Here is a 22848-nt window from a genome sequence, read left to right as displayed (position 1 = left end):
CAGCTGGCACCTGAAGCGGGCAATGATTGCCATAGAGAATAAAAACCCTCATCTTAAATTAATTGGATATATAAAAGGCACAAGAACAGCGTGCAGTAGAAAGCTGAATACCAGATGTTACAGATACAAGAAAAACAGTAATGGTACCTATGTACACCTATGTACATTCCCGTAACACAATAAGTCCTATACAGAAGCGAGTGAACGAACAACTGAAGATAATGCCACAACAGTGTCCTCTCAGCCACACACGTTCAATGTCCTTGAAATTCCTTAAGGTGATCTCCTAATAAAAAGGAAATCTTTAATAGTATGAGGAATTGACAAGCAGACTACATACAGAGAATATATGCTTGCAGCTTTTTTCTTCCTCAACAGACATGAGTCAAACATAAAAGGCATGTCTGCCAGGCACTGCAGAAAAAGTTGGAAAAGCTGGAAAAATCCACTGCTTTGTCATTTTTTGTCGACTGCCATGTTTAAAAGGCAAACCCCTCAAAAATCGCGAAATCTAGCCATGCATAGGTTACGGTTTTATGCATCTAACATGCATATATGTTTTATCATTGATTTTGATTGTTGTAAATCTGTTAAAGGTGTTTCAGGGTCATGCGAACACGGGACAATTTTAATGCTTACGATTAGCAATGAATATCTCAAAATGAAAAAACTAGATTACAATTACCTAGGCAAAGAACATTTGAAGATCATGGCATTACAATTAGACAATTTTCATTGTACGAACTTACATGTGGCCAACATAATCAGATCTGAGACCGAACATTGTTGTAAATTTATTAATGTGCACATTTTCTTGAAAATGTTACATATAATTAAACAGTTTTACAATAAAGAAATGAATCAGAACTCTCGTTAGCTATTTTCCAACAACATGAAAACACACACATACACACATTATGATTCAATTGCTTTGGTCTCCACTGGATGCAAGCACCGCCGAATCACCAATTCGCCTTTGCTGTTCACATACGTATCTGATATCTCTTCTTCTGTTGGGAGGCCATGAGGTAATTTTAGTGGTTGAACTCTGTGAAAACATATATTGTATTAGAATGTATTCACAGTTCTTGACAGAGGACTGTATAACTCTATAAGGTGGTAGACATATGTACATCAACACATCAAGTATAACGGTACACAGTATTGAAAAGCAAACACTCAGGTGTAAAGGTATGCAACTGAAATCGTGTCTCATATACTCTCACGAGTGTCAAAATAAATCTAGATGAAGGTCCCCAATCCAAGTGGCAACCATCTGTAATTCTGGAAAAGTGTCAGGCATGCGGACATATATTAGATTGGGTGCACTAGGTGGTTCACTGGTTTGATTTGAAAGATCTTCAGGGTACGGTGTAAATAGTATGAAGAAAGGGAAGGTGTTCAATATGTCTGGGGCGTGATCTGAAAAAAAGTGTTTGATCATCGACATTTTGAAAACATGGAGTTAAGAGCACTCTATTAAAGTAAGCTTCCAAATTCCTGTGGCAGATTAGTTAGAGAATCTAAATAAATGGCAGCGTATGTGAGGCTGTTCTTAGAGAGAGTACATATAGATGCAGCTAAGTAAAAGATTTAAAACAAGCGAGATGCTATCAAATGTTCTACAAATCGTAGTCAGCTTTGTGATAAAGTGGATGATTGCCTTAGATGTACTAGGTGCGACTCTGTAGACCCAGTACAGAGGAAATTCCCACATTCAATGTGTGAGGTCACCAATGCTTGGACAGTAGTTGAATTATTTGGTTAAACGGACTGGCATGGTATACCTCAGAAATTCAAAATGGCACCTGGCACTTTTGGTGACTTCTCTAATATACACATTGAGATTTAGGATCAATCTAGAGTGAAGTCAAGTGATTTTGATGTGGTTACTACCTTAGGAAGGATATCTAGGTCTTTGAGGTTTTCTGCCCAACACCTGGGGTAAGTCTTTGGAGTTCCTTAGGGAGAGGAAGAGAAATCCAGTTTTTTTTAGTATTTAGCAGAGTTACACCTGGGCCATCCATCATCCACTGTGAGAGACCGGTGATAAGGGAATGGATACAATTGTTGCTATCCATTTTGAAAATGAGTTACAAGAGCATTGGTGGAAAGTAATGTATTTAGAGAAAATCTCTGCAAAGGATTCAATTAAAGGCGAATCCCTTTGGCTGCCCTTATAGGTGTGTATGTATTTTTATGTTACCTATACAGTGAAATCACGCAAAATAGTTATTGTTGTGGCTAAAACATAACAAAACAACTAAAATTCACCAGCTATGGTATGCAATTAATAAAACACATGCCATAACTCAACTACTCAAAACGGCGGGTTGCGAGATTGTGGTTTGAGTAGCGAATACTGCTATTTTCTACATTTTTCTCGGTGCAGTACTCTGGTTTTCTACAACATTGTTGCCCCTCCATCACTCCCTGGGGTTTGACACCTCATGGGGGTCTCCTCCCCAACTACTGCTCTGGATTTTTATCAATGAACTGCAATTTTAAAAGGCAGAGAAATACAAAAGTGCTTAAACCTTTCAAGTCCACGTGGCAACTTTTTAAAATGCTGATATCCAGGAAACTATTGAACAGATTTACACCAAACCAACGAAAGCACACTTTTTGAGTAATGTTTGATTTTAATTTAAATCCATTGAGCAGTTTTGGCTGCAAGCTTCAATAAAATGTCCTATGGGAGCCAAAATTGGAAAAACATATTTTCTTCGGGGGTGGGGTGTGTGTGTATATACTGATTTTCATCAAACAGGCACAAAGGTATTAACGGTCAAACCCCAAGGAATTCCTATCTCTGGGAATCGGAACTACAACTACAGATATATATATATGGCAACTGTGTTAAAGACAGAGGAGATATCAGGGAGCTCGAAAATGTGATAGGCCCCTATGTCAAATATCTTCAACTTGTCATACGATTTTGAGCAAGGAGGTTTTGGTGTTGTTTCAAAAAGAGAGAGAGAGAGGACCCACTATCTAGGAGACAATGTACCATATACAATCAATGTATCAAAAATCTATTTCTCTTGGATGACGTCACATAATCAACAGTATTTCACACTCAGTCACTCAAATGATGTTGTGCCTTGACTGGGAACTGGCTTAAAATAGGGTTGGAGCTGCTCAGGAAGATGGCTATCAAAGTTAAAGTTTCCATAATAAGCTCAGTCAAGAGAGATAGGCTTCAGATGGGGTTCTCGTTCTCCAAGGTGTTTGGAACGATCCATGGTTAACTTTTGTCAAAGGCGATGCAACATGACCACAATGGATACAGAGATGGAGAAGAAGCCTTGTTCAATGGATAATTTAACACCCCCACTCGGAGTGGAGAGAGGGAATCCATGTTTTGCAGGAGGCAGGGGCATGGAGTGTGAGGAATAAGACAAAGGTTTAGTGCTTTCTTTGCCAAATTTAAGACCAGAACCTGAGACAAGTTTGAAGGAAGCCCATGATGCATTTGGAGATTTTCAACTGAAAGTAAAGTTATGGGTGTCAGGAGAGTGTAGGAATATAGTCAACTTCATCTCTTTGGTTTGAGATTTTCCGAGTCAATAAAAAAGATCATTGAAATTTATGAGGGGGGTCGAGGAAGGATGTCATGGCACTGTTCTTGTTTGACAGTTCTCTTGGTTAGTTAGAGGATTTCTAAAATTTGAAAAACGATATTACAGTCTAATATAGGAGATTCTGGTCAGCCTCAGAACATAAATGACATGTTCAGTTGCGTTATAGGATTTCATCCACTTTCTTTTTGAAGTACATGAGACCTTACCCTTATTGCTCACATCCTTATCACAAACTGTCTTTTTCATGGATTCAAGTTTGAATTTGGACGGTGATAGTATGCTTGACACATAAGTGATTTACTTAATCAAACTATGCAACCAAGGTGGAAGAGCTGGGAGGGCTGGAGTTATCTGGTTGGAATAAAAGGATATTTTGATATCTAGAGGGATCAAGCATTGGACTTTTTGAGATGTCCAAAGTCAGTAAGTTCAGGACAGGTTTTCCTTGCTATGTTGGCGATACATCAACTGCATTCTGTCATGCAAGGCAATTGCTTAAATTACAGTCAGGTTTGGAAGGTACCAGGTGAGTGGGTGCTGGTGCAAGATTTTGAGTGTTGTTAGATAAAAGATACACAATCTCCAACTGTGTTAGGGAGGTCACGATGGAGGATTGTGTAACTATATAGCAGAAATACATCACCACAGGATTTGGAGGACGGGCCAAACCAGGTTTCTGTGAAGATAGAGTTAGAAATAGCAGATCTTCAGAGTCTTAAGGCTCATTTTAAGTGGATATTGTAATTAAAGAGGATTAGTATTGCTTCTGCTGCCATTGAAAATGTTCTGTGGAGTTTCACAGGATGCCTAAGTATGACCTTGGTGGAAATTGATAGAAGAACAAAGTGGGGGATGGGGGATTTTGTGGGTTTACAGTGGAAAGAGCTGATGAGGACATTCTGTTAGTTTAGCTATGGAATAAGCAGGGGAGGAGTGTTGCCTAGAGTAAAGGTAATCGTGCAGCTTGGTTGGATTTGTTATCACAGGGTTTGGCTCGTGTCAAGGTACGAGTTTGTTAATGAAGTCAAAGGAAGCTACCTCTTCAGTAGCATCAGAGAAAGGCAGAGTGCTTATTTAGTCCAAATCTGTCTGAGGGATGATGTGGTTAGACTTTTCAGAAGATGACAATCTCATAGAGAAGGAGGTCAGGTGGGGTAAGGGTAAGAGTCCATCAATGGTGATTTTAAAATCTATGTAGAGCATCATAGTAGGTTAAGGTCAAGAGCTGCCAACTGTCTTTCAAGTGTTTCAGTGCTGAAAGGCACTCGGCTAGAATCATGTATTTATGCCATTTGCGGCCTATTTTTGTGAAGGTAACCTACCTGATCAAGTGTTTGATGACCTTCAGCTTTGCATTTATGGCAGGGATATTCTTATGTACTCTTGGATGAAGTCTCTGTAAATATCAAAGATTAGAGCACTTTTACAAACAGGTGACAGTAAGAATAGTTGCGACAAAAGTGTACATGCTCTGATCCCTTCAATTGTAAACTTCATTCACAAAACACAGTGACGTCCATGTTAATGTAAACTTTTTTTTTTTTTAACTCCCAAAGCATACATTTGTTTTGCCTGTTATATGGATATAGTACCCGCACAGCAAATAAACATTTCCACAAAATGCAGATTTCATTGAAGAAACAAAGTAAACTTTTTGTTTTTGTTTTAGGAAACTTTAGCCAACAGGCAAAGTTGTGCAATGATGAGAAACTTCACAAATTAACAACCTTGTGAAGTTCATCAACTTCACAAAACTCATTAATAATCTACATACCCTTTAGTAACATCTGCATGCACAGGGTTAGGGAATTTGTGAAACTTGTTTTTCCTTCAAATGGAACACATTATAAATTGACCCCCGCACCCCCCCCCCCCCCCCCCCCAAACTTGGAAAATTGGGAGTGCTTCATCTACTTTCCCACAATCCCTGGCACTCTCAAGTTTAAGATTTCAGTCTGATGTCCAGATACATTTTTCTGAACACACACTGATATACCATTAAGAGTGTTCACCTTAATTGCTTGTACCACTATGTTGTCAACAACCACTAGGAGTCATGATAAAAAAAATGTGCATACTCAAGTAAATTCCAGCATGTCCTCTGTAAATCATGATCTGATTTCAAGCATGGGCGTTTGACTTGTTGTAACCTTTAGTGAACATGGACTACCGTTTGCTAAATGTCTTCACGATCAGTATTTTCCAAAGACTTGTGATCTGTGTACTTTACCATATTTACGCAATGTTTGATTTAAGATCAGAGCTTTTTTTTGGTTTTACTTTTTTTATTTTATTTAACTCTGCATTGCATGGGAAAGCACCTCTACCAGCTTGAACCATGTGACAAGCTGAAGAATTCAGTGGATACATGCTTTACACTGAACTTCATTCAGATATGCTGGTGACTACTGATCTCTGCATTGCAAGATGTGCCAATTTGAACTAAAGTAAATGGAAGTCTGCATGGACCTTCTCATGTGTTCCTGGGCTGCTGGGGTTTACTAGGCCCACATTATATCCAAGTAATTTACCACTGGTGTCCTCGGGACTTAACCTTAATATGGAGCGAAGGCTGAGCACCAAGTCCACTCGTATGGCACTAAACCCTCAGGCTAGGGAAATCATGGAGATTGTGAGGGATTAGAGAGTCAGAATTCAACAAGACAACTAAAAGGTCACTTAATCAATGTCCAGGTAATGCTTCATCTTTAGCAAAAAAGTATTTTTGCTTCATTCACTCTCAACGTACTGTGGTACAGAATACTACAAGAAGACCACAAACAAGGTTGGGTATGAGAGTGAGGTGTTCCTGTGGATCAACCCCTTGTGATACTCCCCATTCAACACTCACAGCTAAGTCTCAGAGATTCACCCCAGTGGGGATTGAAATGCAAAAGGTCGAGTGGGGGGTAAGTGGCCAGGACAAGTTGAAACTGTCCCACTAGTATGGCTCAATTTTCCACAGGTTGGAACCTTTACATGGTTCATTGTTGATTACTGTAGGCAGTGCCTGTGCTTTACAGCAATACTGAAGGGCAATGAAACTCTACGTGGTGTTAGGTGCCTACCCCAAAGTGCACAAGTCTCTCCCCAGCCCAACCAACAGGTGAACACCTGGCATTTAAAATGCCAGCGCAGTGTCACAGTTAAGCATCAGTCCAGGAGGCAATTACTGAATTGCGGTACTTGCGGTTTGGAGAGGCTTGCAACTTCAGATCCTACGAGCACAGGCACAAACCCAACACCAAAACAAGCTAGGTACCTAAGTCATTGTTGCTGGCCACTCTATTGATGCGGTTCACTTCTGGCACTCTAGCCTCGCTTGTAGAAACAACAGACCGCTTTCTAGCTGGTTCAAGCACTTTGTGGCTTCTTGGTGCTTGATTGCACTGTTAGAACTTAGAATGGCTTGAGATCCAGAGTACCCTTCATTCACGGCGATACACAGTTAGGTTACACTGCAGATACACTTCTGCGACTCACCTTCAGAGAGTGGTGAAGGCCCCTCTATGAGACAACAGGGAACATCTTCAGATTGCCACACCTCAGATCATTTATAATGTTCACGTCTTCTGAGTTTTCATGGCCAACCTGCAACTACAGTTTACAGAACCACTGTGCTGTACTGGGAGCTGCCTTCTTTTTCAAATACAAGTCTATCAACATTTTAGTCACTATCAGCGTGTGCCACAGACGATTGCCATTAGCCTGGACTAATGGGACTATTTTTGGCTGAGAAGGCACATCAAAATAAACTGCCCTTAAACGGCTTAGAGCCTCCTTCCAGAAAATAGTGATGCCTGCACACTCCTATTTTTATAGATCATAGAACCTTTTCTTTTTAGGAATCTGCAGCATTTATCAGATGTGGTTGAGTAGATTTGGCGCAATCTCTCGAGTTAAACACCATTTATACATGTAAGCAGATTCTCTATGTGATGCTTTTGTACACTTGTGTATGTTTGACTACATGCCTCCCCATGTTCGACAGGTTATCTCTGTGTTTAGCATTTGTGACCATCTTTCCTAAAATTTCCATGGGGACCCAGCTGTATTATCTTTTAGTGGTGATCCTTCCTGTGGTAAATTAAATTTACTTATTTACCTCATTTCTTAATTTCTATGTTTAATAAATCATAATTTCTTGTCAATGCAAAGCGAGGAGTCCGTGGTGCTCAAATGAAGGAGGAGGAGACCAATAACTCGAGTTAAGGGGAGCGCTTCCAGCACCAAGCGGGCACAGGAGCAATCTCTCAAGTCCCTCTCTTGAAGTGGGGTGTCTTTATTTTCAACAGCAGGACATTTATACAGTCTTGGTCACGAGGCAAAATAGAGGAACAAACAGGTCATGGCAGATAGAGAACAAAGATCAGCAAGAGGAGCAGGTTGTGAAGAAATGGGGGCGTGTCTTAGGCTTCGTGAGGGGACTTGCGATGTGAAATAGTCTGACAGTCTGACAGTTGGAAGGGGGAGGCTTCCTCATTTGGGGTTTGTGCTCGTGCTTCATGTCAAAAAGAGGCTATCTTGTGTAAAACAGAGAGCTATCTTGCTGGTTCTGGGAATTGGCTGAACCACAAGAGTCAAAAAGAGGAACTATCTTGTGTAAAACAGAGACCATCTGCTCTCTGGCTTGCAGTAACTAATTCTTAAAACAGGAACTATCTGCGGGTTCTGGGAATTGGCTGAAGCACAGGAAAGGGTGGTCAATGAACTATGATGCCACGTGCAGGGTGTCTTACAGTTAAGAACAGGAACTATCTGCTGCTGGTTCCCAGAATTGGCAGAACCACAGAAATGTGTGTGTTCACAGTGTACAACCTTGTGCTTCCTCTTTCAGTTGGGGGTGGTCACAGGGCAGTTGGTGTGACAGGCTGAGTTACCAACAATGGACAGGATGTGGCTGAGTCTCTGGCACAACTGGGGGAAGGCACACAGGCAGGCTTCTTGGAATTGGCTCGACCACAAGGAGCAGGGGGTTGTGCAAGATTCAATGGGGATGTGAAGGACAGTTTTCAGACAAGTTGCTGAGAGCATGTCACACACAAAATGGGTGTTTGTCTGAGAAAAATGGCTACCAGGCAGAAACAGGGAAATGATGGGGCACAATTGTCAATTTTATTTCCACATTCCCTCCTTGCCCCAGAGTGTACCTACATTATATCTCAATTTGCATGAGATCATCTATACATTCTTTCCCTTTCTCTCTGCTGGACAAGAGGTTTAGGAATGCAGTTTGCAGCGCATAGACCGCACAGGGCAGGACCACATTGGATGCAAAGGCAGCATCCAGTTATTATCAAGAATATTATACCTGCTGCTTACAGCAGTTGCCATCCCCAGGACGATCTGACATGGGGCACTAGGAGGTCTCGGTGGTAAGTGGATGGGGCCACAAAGACAGGGGGTAACAGGAATGCTATATAGCAAGTTCCCCCCCAGTTCAAGGGCAGCTGCACATAGGCCGTTTGGCCACTGATGAAATAAGTATGGCGAGATGCTAGAAATGAGGACTTTCCTCTGTCTTCAAATTTGTAGTCCTGTTGTGGGGTTAGTTCCAAAGGCAATAAAGATTGTTCAGTCACAATGTCAGTGGGATTGGCAGGGCCATCAGCAACAGTGTCTTTTTGTCCAAAATGTTTCCGGCAGTGGCTTGCGTGGAGCCAGCCCTTCCTGCCCTCGACCTTCACTGCTGTCCGTGTTGTTAGTAGTACGAGTCTTGGCTTCTTCCACCTGGGCTGGAGGGGGCTGGTCCGGTCGAAGTTCCTCAAGAGGACCCAGTCCCCGGGTCGGATGGCGTGTTCTTCCGGGTTGGTTTTGTCAGGGAAGGTGGCAGCAACCTGAGAACGACAAGATTGGAGTGCAGACATCAAGGAAGCCAGGTAGTCAGTCAGCATAGTACTGTCAACATCAGTTATTCTTTTAGGCCTTGGCGTACCCCACATATTTGGTGGTCTGCCAAAGACCACTTCATATGGAGATAAGCCAGTTCTGGAATGGGCTACCATACGCATGTAGAAGAGGGCAACCGGTAAGGCTACCATCCAGTCCACGCCTTTGTCAGTGCATATCTTGGCCAATTTTGTCTTCAAAGTTTGGTTGTGTCTTTCTACTAGACCTGCTGCCTGAGGATGTCTTACACAGTGAAACTTCCAAGTGTACCCTAACAGAAGAGACACTTGCTTCATGAGTTCAGAGGAAAAAGGTTGGCCGTTATCTGAGTAGATGACACGGGGCAACCCATACCTCGGGAAAAACTCTCTAACTAATTGTTTAGCAGTTGTCGTTGCAGTGTAATCTGGGACGGGATAGGCTTCTGTCCATCTGGTCAGAGCACACACTACAACTAGTACATACTTGTGACCTCTACATCTCTCCATCTGGACATAGTCCATCTGGAGAACTTCAAATGGATGGTCAGGGGGTTGGAATCCTCCCTGTTCCACCTTTGTGCCTTTTCCTGGGTTGAACTGATTACAAATCATGCACGTTTTAACTTTTTGTTTGGCTGCAGTTCTCAAATGTTTGTTGTGCCATATATTCTGTATGCTGTCTAACATTGCTTTTTCTCCCAGATGCGCTGGTCCATGTATGGTGTTTACCATAACCTGTACCATGGCATCCGGTAGAAACCATACTGCTCTTTCAGGTGTCATCCAGCCTTGATCTGTAAGGACCCCTCCTTTTTCCTTCCATTCTAGCAGTTCCTGTGGTGTGGCGTGACTTTGGACATCCTGGATGTCAGAAAAGGGGTCTCGTATTGTATATTGGCGGTGTGGTATACTTAATTCTGTGTCTGCTGCTAACTTGGCTGCACTGTCTGCAGAATCATTTCCTTTTGATATTTCATCTGTTCCTTTTGTGTGCGCTTTACATTTTAGCACTGTGATTTTCTCTGGTAACTGACTGGCCTCTAAGAGGGCAGTGATGAGTGTAGCATGCTGTATTCTGGACCCATGTGATGTGAGAAATCCTCTCTCTCTCCACAATGTACCGAAGTTGTGTACAACTCCAAAGGCATATTGTGAATCTGTGTAGATGTTAACTGACTTTCCTTTTGCTAAGTGACATGCTTGTGTTAGGGCTATGAGTTCTGCTGCCTGTGCCGACAGTATCTCTATCTTGTGTGCTTCTAAAGTGTCTGTACCATTTGTGACGGCATAGGCTGCTGCTAATTCTCCTGTGGGGAGTCTCATACATGAATCATCAACAAAGAGTGTCATTTCTGCCTTAGCAAGGGGAGTATCTTGTAAATCTGGTCTTGGTTTGGTCACTAAATCAATTAGGTCAATACAATCGTGAATTTCTTCAGTAGGAGAGGTCAGTGGCAACAGTGTTGCTGGGTTTAAAATGTTACAGCGTCTAATCTCAATGTGTGGCTGAAAAAGTGTCATCTCATATCCGGTGAGTCTGGCTATTGTCAGATGCTGTGTTTGTGTTCTGTTTAACAGAAGTTCTACAGCGTGTGGGACCTGAACTATCAGATGATGTCCCAATACAAAAAAAATCGCTTTGTCTAATAGCTTGTGCAGTAGCTGCTACTGATTTTAGACATGCAGGCAATGCTTGTGCTACTGGATCTAATGTGCTTGAAAAATAACCACATGGTTTATGTTTTTCTGCTTGAAGTTGGGTCAGAACTGATAGTGCTGTACCTGAGTTTTCTGTTACAAATAATGTAAAATCTTTGGTGTAATTAGGTGTTGCCAGCACTGGCGCTTGACACATAGCTTTTTTAAGAGACTGAAAGGCTTGCGTGTGTTCATCTGTCCAGGGTAATTGTGGAGTAGCGCCAGCTTCGAGTGTTGTCAGCTGCACTAATGGTTTAGAAATGAGTGCAAATTGTGGGATCCACTGTCTACAATATGAGGTGAGACCAACAAAGGCTCGAACTTGTTTCTGTGTTGTTGCCCTAAGTATGCCACTTGCTGTAAACAAAATTGGAGCTTACCAGGGGAAACGTTATGGCCATTTGCAGCTAGGAATTCTAGTACTAGTAGTGATGCTTCAGCACATGCTGCGTCAGATCTGGCCGTAATGAGGATATCATCAACATATTGTAGTATGGCTGTATCAGTGGGCATTTGAACAGTATCTAGTTGTCTTTTTAATGCTTGGCTATATACGCTTGGACTCTCTGTGAAACCTTGAGGAGCTCTTGTGAATTGGAAACTTCATCCTTGTAAGGAGAAGCCAAAAAGGTATTGACTGTCTGGGTGAATAGGTATGCTAAAGAGTGCGTTTTTCAAGTCAATGACTGAAAAATGCGTTGCTTCCGCATCTATGGCTGTGAGTAGGGTGGAGATGTCTGGAACCACAGGGTGTTGTGGAATGACACATTTATTTAGCTCTCTCAAATCCACCACTAGTCTGTAGACAGGTGGTGTTCCTGGTTCCACTTTTTTATGGACTGGTAAAACAGGGGAATTGCAAATGTTAGAAGTTGTTTCCTTAATCACAACTGACTGTATTAGGTCCTGAATAATCAACATTAATGCTTGTTCAGCCTGAGGTGGAATTTTGTATTGCCTTATGCGTGGTAGTTGGGCTCCCTCTTTCAGTGTAACCTTGTGAGGTGTTATTTCCATACATCCTACTGTGGTGGAATCAGTGGCCCACAGGGTGTGTGGCAAATCTTTCAAACGCTCATCTAATTTTCTACTTGTGTAGTGGCCCTTGAAATCTCACAGAAATAGTCTGACATCTGTAGGTGAGCAAACAATGACAGCTCCTAATTCTTTCAATGTTTTTACACCAAGCAAGTTTTCTGGACATGATTTTGTCAATATAAGATCTGTAGTTGTCGTGAGGGGACCAACCTGTAAGGGCAGTGGTTTTGACGTGGCGTTTGTCACAGGTTGTCCCGAGAAACTCAGAGAAATACTTTTTGAACCCGAGAGAGGAGCCTCTGGGACCTCTTGATGGCTTATTGTTGTTTTACTGGCCCCAGTGTCTAGTAGAAATTTCCTATCCTCCCCAAGAAGTCGGACCTCTATAAATGGACCCGTCTGATCTACTGGAATGGGGATTAGGGGCAGTTTGTCATCTTCTCTCTATGGGCAACATCATGAGAAATCTGGGTAATATTCAGTGTAGTCGCTGTGTATAATGTTCATTTGGGCCATTTGTGTTGTCGGTGGAACTGAAGGTGTTGAACTGTCTAGGGAACCATTCTGTTTTGGCTGATATGGGCGTGGCTGGGTCTTACCAGTAGCCAAATTGTGCTTTAAGACTGGGCAATCTTTAACGAAGTGTCCCATCTTCTTGCAATAATTACAAGTGCTTTTTATATTTGTCTGGCTACTTGGTGTCTGATGATGCTGGGGTGCAGTTTGGGCTACTAATGCTTTCATCTTTGTGTCTTTCATGCGTTTCTTATCATTTTCTTCTTCATCCCTAATGCGATTCTGGTGATATTGTAGCATTTGTAACACCTGTGGAGGTGTATGTGCTTGCCAGGTACTTTCTACTTTTAGTACTCTGTCCTTAATGGCTGGCAAGGCGTTATCTACTAATTTGGAAACAAACAGATGCGGGTAAGCTTCACTTGTCGGCGTAAGGCCGCTATTTACCGCAAAACATTTTTCAAGTCTGGTGTAATAATCTCCTATGTCTTCACCATGTTTCTGTTTGCAGGAGGAAATAGCATCCCAGTCCTCCTTTTTCACTGTTAGTAACTGTGGTAGCACCTTTAAAATAGTGCCAGGAAGTGCTTTTAGTCTGTCTCCTATACCTTGACCTGCTACTCTAGTATTTTCGTCATTCTGAAGTTCAGTCCATCTAATGTGTTCACCTGCTACTTCCCACTCCTTTTCTCTTAGTTTGTCATATATACCTGATGGCAACAATAATTTCAGAATTGCTGTGATATCAGAAAGAGTATATGTTCCCATCATTAATACATCTCCTAATTCCTTAAAGAATCCAGCAGGATCCTTTGAGTGGGAGGGAACTGTAGGAAGGTAGATCCCTGACTATGGTTGCCCCCAACTTTTTGCCTGGTGTTTTGCTGGTTTTCTGACTTAGTTGACCTGGGGCCTGCTATTCAGGACCCCAGGCCTACTGCTCTCTCTGTAAAATGGATTCCATGTACCTTAGGTACATATCTAATTGGATACTGAGTCACCTTATCAGTCCCTGTACAGTGCACCTTAGGTACCCAGGGCATAGGTGTACCCAGGGCCTACCAGGGGCTTCAGCATGTATTATGCCACCCCTGGCTGGCCATCCAAATCTGACACAACTGGCTGCACGACAGCTGGGGCAAGGTGGTGTAATCACCCTTTGCTTTAGATATAGTATACCTATATCTAACCCTAAAATGGACACACAGATCTCCTATCAGTCACTCCTATGGCAGGCCTTGACAATCCTGAAGGCAGAGTGCTTGGAATCGTGTGAGATAGTGCTCTGGCATGAGCTGAGCCTGTTTGCGGCTTTCGGGATCCATCCCTTAGCCGTTTCCATGATATCGCATACCATATACTCTTAAGTGCATTATAATCCTCGCGGTTATATGCCAACTCTGGTATCGCTTTATCAAAACATGTCGAGTAAGGTGTCATACGAATTGGAATACTAACCCCTCGCCAATTCTGGCGACGGGGTTAGCATTCCACCCTTCTAGAGGGACACGACATGTATGTAACCTGTAACCCCGGTTAAAGTCAAACAGAGCCTTAGCTCCACAAAATGGATGCTGCCACCGAGACACAAGTCTGCCCTCCTCCTGCTGGGAGTCCTCCCAGCCCAGGAGGCAAGGACAAAGGGTTTCCTGCCAGGGGCGGTGCCAGCACCGTCCCAGACAGGATTTTGTGTATTCTAGGTAGGCAGGGCTTTAGAGGAAGGTGACTGCAAGTGGCACCCCGGTGCTCACTGTGCATAGGCCAGCTGAAACCAGTTCCAGGGGCACTCCAGCCCCTGGCCTGGGGAAAGCCCGCCAAAGGAGAGGGGTGTAACCACCCCCTCCTGGTCCCACCCATAGGGCAGGACCTAGTCGCGTGCCAGCCCCCTTTTTCAGGATAAAGGTAGGAACTGGCCCCCTTCCAAATCAGATCATCTTTGAATCCTGAAACTACTTTCTGCAAGAATGAACTCAAGACTCTTCTCAAGATTTCTCCCTTGTGACTAAGGAGTAGTCACCCTGCCGCAGCAGGCACCAACCAAGCATCGCGGTTTGTTGCCAGTCTCTCCTTCGGATCAAGACTGCTCCAGCACGATGAGAACCGGCTTCCCTGGCACCTCTGACCTCAACCTACATCATCAGCCCAGCTGTGATCCGTGGGTGTGACGAGACCTCGAGGGACCGGCCATCTTCAGAACTGCACGACGCTTGTCCAGCACGACTCCCGAGTGACCCTCGACCGAGTGCTTTGGGGTAAGAGAAGCCCCGACCCTGAGCAGCTCCAGCACCGAAGTTCAGCCCCCCTGCATCCACGAGATCTGCGTGGGGACCTTCTGCTCTTTGCTGCCCACCGCGTTGTCCAGGTCGCTTGCCCGTTGGCTAGTGGCCCCCTCACGACGCTCCACGACGACAACCACTGCTGGTCTGGTTGCTCCAGACTAGCCCTTGCTCCCCTCCAAAAGAGGAGCACCCTGGACCCTCCTGGTCCACTCAAGACGCCATTTTAGGTCCACCGCGTGGGCCTTGCATTTGCCAAGACTTGTTGCCCAATCCTGGGTCCAGCGACGTCGACAGCAAGAACCTTCGTGGGACAGCTCGCACCTCCATCCTGGTCGCCGACAACGCCTCCTGGTCCGAGAGACTGCAGAGCCCAGCAGCCCCCACTCACCTGGCTGAGGTGACTTCGTCCGGTGCCATCCTGGTGCCCACTCAAATCACTCGCTAGTGATTCAGAACTTGGTCCCCTCTGCTTACAGGTTTCTTCTTCCCTGATCCAGGCTTGGATCACTCCGAACTTTCTTCACTGGCCGCCTGCCAGCAACTCTTTCTTCAGGCTCCTGGATCTTCAACGAGGGTTTCCGACGCAACTTCAACCCTATGCAGCCGCAGCCCCTGGGCTAGGTAACCTGAGTACTCCGGTGCTCCAGCATAGTCCAACACCCTAAGTGTTCGGATCCACTCTTGTTTTCGACCCACCTAGTCGGGTTCGCCCGAGAACAGTAACTTTGCAACTGCTAGCCTCCATAGACTTTTTCCCGCCTTACGCGTGAGAGTTCCCACTCTGCACACGACGTCCACAGGCCTCCTGCATCTAATCCCAGTGTTTAGAATTGTAGGCCTAGCGATTCCTGAGTCTAGAAAAGTACTACTTACCTGCTAGCAAGTTCGCATTCCACTTACTGTGTATATGGTTTTTCGTGCCCCTAGGGCATTTGTGTAAATTGTGCAACTTAAAGTATTTTCTTAAGAGTTTTGTTATGTGCTTAGCTCCCTGACTCATAAAGAGTTCAGGGTAGTCTTGTTATAAATAAATATCTGTTTATTTTCATAACAACTTGTGTGGTGTCCTTTCACTTGGTGTTCAAGGGGTAATGTGATGGTAAAACAGCTGGCTTAACACGCCCTCTAGAGTCTTAGCCTTAGACTGCTCGTATCCATGCTACTAGGATAGCTGGTCTATAAGGTTGACTTACAACCAATCATCAATAAGGGTTGTTTGGACTGATACATAGTGATCACTAGAATAGTGAGCACTGCATATCAGGCCAACTCCTCACATTGGTGGCAGCGGTGGGATTTGAGCTTGCTGTTGTTTTACCACACATATCCTAAGAATATCATTTGGAAGATCACATAAGTACTAAAGGTACATATAACTTAGCTTAGAATACTCTGAGTTCTACTGAACCAGCTGTTGTAGCTCCTAGGGCCTAGCACACCCTAAACTACAACTCTAGCAAGGGATCAGTAGGCAAACAAATAGTGTAGGTAAGTGCACCACTTACACCTCACTAGAAAAGCATGTCTACCCATGGAGAGTCTTCAGAGACTCCCCTAGTGGTTATTGACCCTCCACAGGTCAAATCAAGATATGCAGCTCTCAGTTTCCAGGAGATGAGACAAGTGTGTACCTCCAGGAAACTGAAACAGGGGTCTAACCCCACCATTCCCTTTCTGATAGATCTCTTAGAGACATATGATGCTAGAAAAGCTTCTCAGTTAGATGGGAATATGCCAGCCTTAGAGGGCACCATTGGAGATCCAGACCTCCTTGACACTGAGAATGCAGTTGGGGATGAGGATCTCTTTCTAGGGACTCCATTAGATCTCTGCACTCTAATGCCTCTTCTCAGAGGAGAAGGAACTCTGCGCCTCTGGCCTGGTCGCCCCCTCAGCCTACCTGCTTACCTGCTGCCCGCTGCACCAGATCCTCGCTGCCCGCTGCACCAGATCCTCGCCGCTGACGCTGCCCCAGCCGCCGCAGGGCCGCCCTCCGTGCTTCGGCCTCCCGTTTTCCCGCCGCTGCCAGCCCGCGGCCCCGCCCCCCCGCCAGCCGATTGGTCGGCCCGCTCCCGCCTCCCCGCAGACCCTCCCTACCGGCTCCCTTCTTATGACGCCCCCGGAGCGACCGCGCAGCGGACGCGCGCAGCGGGAGCACCGAATGAGCGCCGAAGGTGCGCCAAAGGTAAGCCCGTCTACGCCCGTCCACACCTGGACCGCGCCCAGTGCCAGGACCCCTGGCCCCCACCGTCGGAAGCCGACCCGCCGGACCTACGACGCCACCGAACTCAACGCACTCAACACCGGCCGAACCCCGGGCTGCTACCGAGCCACACCGAGAAGCACCCACGGATCCTTCAGCTGCCACTCCTGTAAGTTCACCTGCAACCGGACCCACGCCACACCAGCACCCACCAAGCCGAACACCAGCACCACCCACCTGAAGTGCATCCTGATCAACACCCGCTCCGTCCACAGACACGCCGTCGAGCTCTGGAACCTGCTCGACACCACAGACCCAGACGTCGCCTTCCTCACGGAAACCTGGATGAACGACTCCTCAGCGCCCGACATCGCCATCGCCATCCCAGAGGGTTACAAGATCACCCGAAGAGACAGCGACAACCAGACTGGAGGAGGCCTCGCCATCATCTACAGGGACACCATCCGCATCAAGACCAACACCGACGACACCCTGACAACCGCCGAACACCTGCACTTCCAGATCCACACGGACCCCAAAACCACCCTCAGAGGCACCCTGATCTACCGACCCCCGGGACCACGCACACAATTCAGCGAGGACATCGCCGACTTTATCAGCCCGCACGCCCTCCCCTCCGCCGACTACATCCTCCTGGGGGACATTAACTTCCACCTGGAGAACAACAACGACCGCAACACCACCACCCTGCTCGACAACCTCGCCACCCTCGGTCTCAAGCAGCTGGTGTCCACCCCCACCCACCTCGCCGGACACACACTCGACGCCGTCTTCTCATCCAGCAAAGACATCACCTTCAGCCACACCACCGGACTCCACTGGACGGACCACAGCTGCGTCCACTTCACCTTCAGAAGAACGGCGATCCACCACCACCAGCAACAGGTTGCTCGAAGAAGCTGGAACAAGATCACAGCCGACCAGCTCGCCGCTTCCCTGAGCAAGCACCCTCCCGCCAGCTCAGCGAACCCCAGCCAGGCCGCCGACAACCTCACGAAGTGGATCAGCAACTGCGCGGACGAACTCGCCCCACTGAGGACCCCGCCCAACAGACCCGGCAGCAAGAAGGCCCCATGGTTCACCGACGAACTCATGAGTTCCAAGAAGAACTGCCGAGCCCTCGAGAAAGACTGGAGAAGGGAACCAACTCCGCACAACATGACCACCCTCAAGCTTGCCACCCGGAAGCACCACCAACTGATCCGCACCACCAAGAAAACTGCATTCATGGACCGACTGGACAACAACGCACACAACTGCAAGGAACTCTTCAACATCGTGAAAGAGCTCTCCAACCCCAACGCCGGAAACAACGACATCACCCCTTCGCATGACCTCTGCAATTCCCTCGCCTCCTACTTCCACAACAAGATCGCGGACATACACAACAGCTTCAGCACTCAACCGACGCACGCCACGACCGAACCACTGCCCCCCACCACCACCCTCCGCGCCTGGACGCCGATCAGCACCGAAGACACCGTCCGCATGATGAACTCCATCCACTCCGGATCTCCAACCGACCCCTGCCCTCACCATGTCTTCAACAAGGCCGACGCTGTCATCGCACCCCACCTGCGGGACATCATCAACACCTCATTCGACACCGCCACCTTCCCGGAGAGCTGGAAGCACGCTGAACTCAGCGCCCTACTCAAGAAACCTACAGCGGACCCCACCGAACTCAAGAATTACCGCCCCATCTCGCTCCTCCCGTTTCCAGCCAAAGTCATCGAGAAGATCGTCAACAAACAGCTGGCCACCATCCTCGAGACGAATGGATCCCTCGACCACTCACAGTCTGGCTTCCGAGCCAACCACAGCACCGAGACCGCCCTCATCGCTGCCACCGATGACATCCGAGCCCTGATGGACAACGGAGAAACAGCGGCCCTCATCCTCCTAGACCTCTCCGCAGCTTTCGACACTGTCTGCCACCGCACCCTAGTGCAGCGCCTCAGCAACGTCGGAATCCACGAGAAGGCACTGGAATGGATCATCTCCTTCCTCGACGGAAGAACACAGAGAGTCCGCCTACCACCGTACAAGTCAGAGGCCACCGGAGTCATCTGCGGCGTCCCTCAAGGATCCTCGCTGAGCCCCACCCTCTTCAACGTCTACATGAGCCCCCTCGCGGCCATCGCACGCCAACACAACCTCAACATCATCTCCTACGCCGACGACACCCAGCTGATTCTCTCCCTCACCAACGACCCCGCCACCGCCAGAGCCAACCTTCACGAAGGGATGAAAGACGTAGCCGAGTGGATGACAACCAGCCACCTGAAACTGAACTCAGACAAGACGGAAGTCCTCATCCTGGGCTCCTCGCCCTCCGCCTGGGACGACTCCTGGTGGCCCCCCGCCCTGGGCACCGCACCCAAACCGACAGACCACGCACGCAACCTGGGCTTCATCCTGGACTCCTCCCTCTCCATGACCAGACAAGTCAACGCCGTCTCCTCGTCCTGTTTCAACATCCTGCGCATGCTACGTAAGATCTTCCGGTGGATCCCCACCGAAACCAGGAAGACGGTCACCCAGGCACTCGTCACCAGCCGTCTGGACTACGGCAACGCCCTCTACGCCGGAACCACCGCCAAGCTCCAGAAGAGACTCCAGCGTATCCAGAACGCCTCGGCGAGACTCTTCCTCGACATCCCCAGACGAAGCCACATCTCCAGACACCTGAGAGACCTGCACTGGCTCCCGATCAACAAAAGAATCACCTTCCGGCTCCTCACCCACGCACACAAAGCCCTACTCAACCAAGGCCCAGGATACCTCAACAGCCGCCTCAACTTCTACGCTCCCAAACGCCACCTCCGATCGACCAACCACGCCCTCGCCGCCGTCCCCCGCATCCGAAGAGCGACAACAGGAGGAAGGTCCTTCTCCTACCTGGCCGCCAAGACCTGGAACTCCCTTCCGACCCACCTCCGCCTGACCCAGGACCACCTCTCCTTCAGGAAGAAGCTCAAGACCTGGCTGTTCGAGCAGTAGCAGCACCCCGCCCCCCCCCTAGCGCCTTGAGACCCCCTGGGTGAGTAGTGCGCTCTATAAATGTCCTTGATTGATTGATAGAGGAGATTGACTTCCCCTCAAAGAAGGGAGCATGAAGCAAGGATGAGACAAGCTAAACTGAGGATTGAAAGGGAAGAACTTGCCCTGGCCAAAGAGAAGCTTGCCTTTGCTAGAGAGCAGCAGATGAGTGGGACAATTCCCACTGGTGGCAGCAATCTCCCAAGAGAAAAAGAGAAGGGTTTAGATACTAAACACCTGACAAAGATAGTGCCCCCCTTTAAACAAGGGGATGACATCCAGAAATGGATGGCTGCTTTGGAGAGGGCCTGCACTGTGCAGTGCATTCCCCAAAGTCAGTGGGCAGCTATACTGTGGCTCTCCTTTGATGGCAAAGGTAGAGATAAGCTCCTCACTACTAGAGTTGAGGATGCTAACAATTACCAGGTCCTGAAAAATGCACTGGTTGATGGGTTTGGTTTAACCACTGAGCAGTACAGGTTGCTGTTCAGAGACACCCAGAAAACTCAGTCTCAGGACTGGTCTGACTTTGTTGATTGTGCCACTAAGGCTTTGGAAGGCTGGCTACTGGGTAGCAAGGTTACTGACTTCACAGGATTGTATAATCTTATTATGAGAGAGCAAGTCTTAAATAATTGTCAGAACCAGTTATTACACCAGCACCTGGTAGACTCTGATCTGACCTCTCCACAAGAATTGGGTAAGAAGGCAGACAAGTGGGTCAGAACCAGGATTAGGCCTAAGAACCAAGGTGGTGACCAGAAAAAGGAATCAACCAAGCCTCAAGAGAAGGGTGGGAATAAATCTTCAGATCAAACCACATCAGGGCCCCAAAAATCCTCTGAGGGGGGTGGGTCCCAGAATCCTTCTAATAACCAGAAGAAACCTTATTGTTATCCCTGTAAACAGGTGGGTCATTTGAAAACTGACAGCAGTTGCCCAAAGAATAACAATAAGGAGAACATACCCCCAAGTAACATTCCCAAACCTCCTGTTACTATTAGTAGTAATCCCCCAGGTGGTGGGAGTGCCCCCAAGAATTTGGGTGCATTTACTTTGGGAGTTCCTGGGGACTCTGGCCTAACCAGGTCCCCAAACTTAGATACTCTTGTCTGTGAGACTGACATGGGGTTTGCCAACTTCACAACTTGTCCCAACACTTTGGGCAAGTACAGACAGGAGCCCCTCATCAATGGTATAAAAGTTGAGGCCTATAGAGATACAGGGGCTAGCATCACTATGGTGACTGAGAGTCTAGTCCCCTCAAGGCAACTTTTACCTGGTGCCACATACCAGGTGACCAATATTGATGGAGTACAGAGAAATCATCCCATGGCAGTGGTAAATCTCAGCTGGGGAGGTGTCACTGGCCACAAGAGAGTGGCAGTGTCACCAAACTTGCCTGTAGATTGCCTACTGGGGAATGATTTAGAGCTCTCAGCCTGGGCTGAAGTAGAGCAAGAAACCCGTTCTAAAATGGTAAACTTCCATGGTAAGGTTAGTGGGGCAGTGATAGCCACAGCCCCAGTCCAAGATGTCCTCCCTGAACAGGTCAGGAGGGCTGTGCCAGTCACAGCCCAATCTCAGACAACTTCCTTCCCAGAACAGGTTGTAAAGGCTGTGATGGTCACAGCCCACACCCAAACTGAGCCCCCTCCTGAAAAGGTTGGGAGAGTTGTGATGGCCACAGCTCAAACTCAGACAGATGACAGTGTTGTGAAGCCTGAAACTATGGATCACTCCACTCAGACAGAGAGCATTGAGGAGGAAGAGAAATCTCCCTCCCACCAGACTTTAGGAAAGGATCAGCCTCCTCAGGGAACTGATCTGACCCCTTGTGAAGGAACTGCCCCAGAGGTAGTCAGGCCTAGCCTGGCAGAGCCCCTGATGTCAGTGGACCCTTCCAAGGTGGGACCCAGTCTGGAGCAGGTAACCTGCCCCTCTCTACCCTGCCTCAGTCAGCCCAGGGCTGTAGAGGTCAGGGAGGCCAGTGGTGGACCCCAAAGGGCCCCCTGTCCAAAAGAACTTCCCAATCAGCAGATTAAGGGCACTGAAGCTAGTAATCCTAGCCAAGTGAAAATAAAACAAACTACTGAGGGATCCCCCTTAAATTTAGTTAGGGACCTCCCACAGATGGACACTGTTGGGCACAGCCAGACCTGGGACCTAAGGGCCCCAAACCTGACCTGTCCCTCCAGTAAGCCAAACAGAGGGACCCAACCTCCAGCTGTAGGTAGCCAGAGGTTGACCCTGAGAGCCCAAAACAACTCAGTCTTGGAAAGAAAGGCCTCTATGGTGGAAAATGATTGGAGGAAGCTGAGCCCAAAATTAGTGGAGCCTCACTTCAGTACTCCATTTCAGCACCAGCCTTTTCCTTTGCCAAAACACACCACAGGTAGAGATTCCCTATGGTGGAGACCCTCAGATACCCTTAGGGTGAGGGATTGCTTAGTGGACCATGAGATAGGGGGTAACCATGCCAGTGCTGGTACTTCCTTATATGGCCACTCAGGCAATATAGGCTTACCTGGCAAGGATAGCCGTATCTCCTTTTGTTTGGGGGGGGTTATGTAGGAAGGTAGAAACCTGACTATGGT

At 47.2% G+C, this 22848-nt stretch overlaps 1 protein-coding gene across 1 annotated transcript in view; it reads right to left on the bottom strand.

Annotated features, from left to right (window-relative positions):
* Window positions 1-781: 781 nt before the first annotated feature.
* Window positions 782-22848, bottom strand: part of MRPL30 (mitochondrial ribosomal protein L30) — a 131607-nt gene continuing 109540 nt past the window's right edge. The window contains exons 5-6 of the mRNA XM_078658152.1: window positions 4907-4980; window positions 782-1048 (exon numbers count right to left, since the gene is read on the bottom strand). Of these exons, the coding sequence (XP_078514278.1) occupies window positions 916-1048; window positions 4907-4980 (207 nt within the window). The 3' untranslated portion in view covers window positions 782-915. The remainder of the gene's footprint in view (window positions 1049-4906; window positions 4981-22848) is intronic.

This window comes from Lissotriton helveticus, chromosome 8 (assembly GCF_964261635.1).
Source record: "Lissotriton helveticus chromosome 8, aLisHel1.1, whole genome shotgun sequence".
Lineage (NCBI taxonomy): Eukaryota > Metazoa > Chordata > Amphibia > Caudata > Salamandridae > Lissotriton > Lissotriton helveticus.
This window is presented reverse-complemented; position numbering and strand designations above follow the sequence as displayed.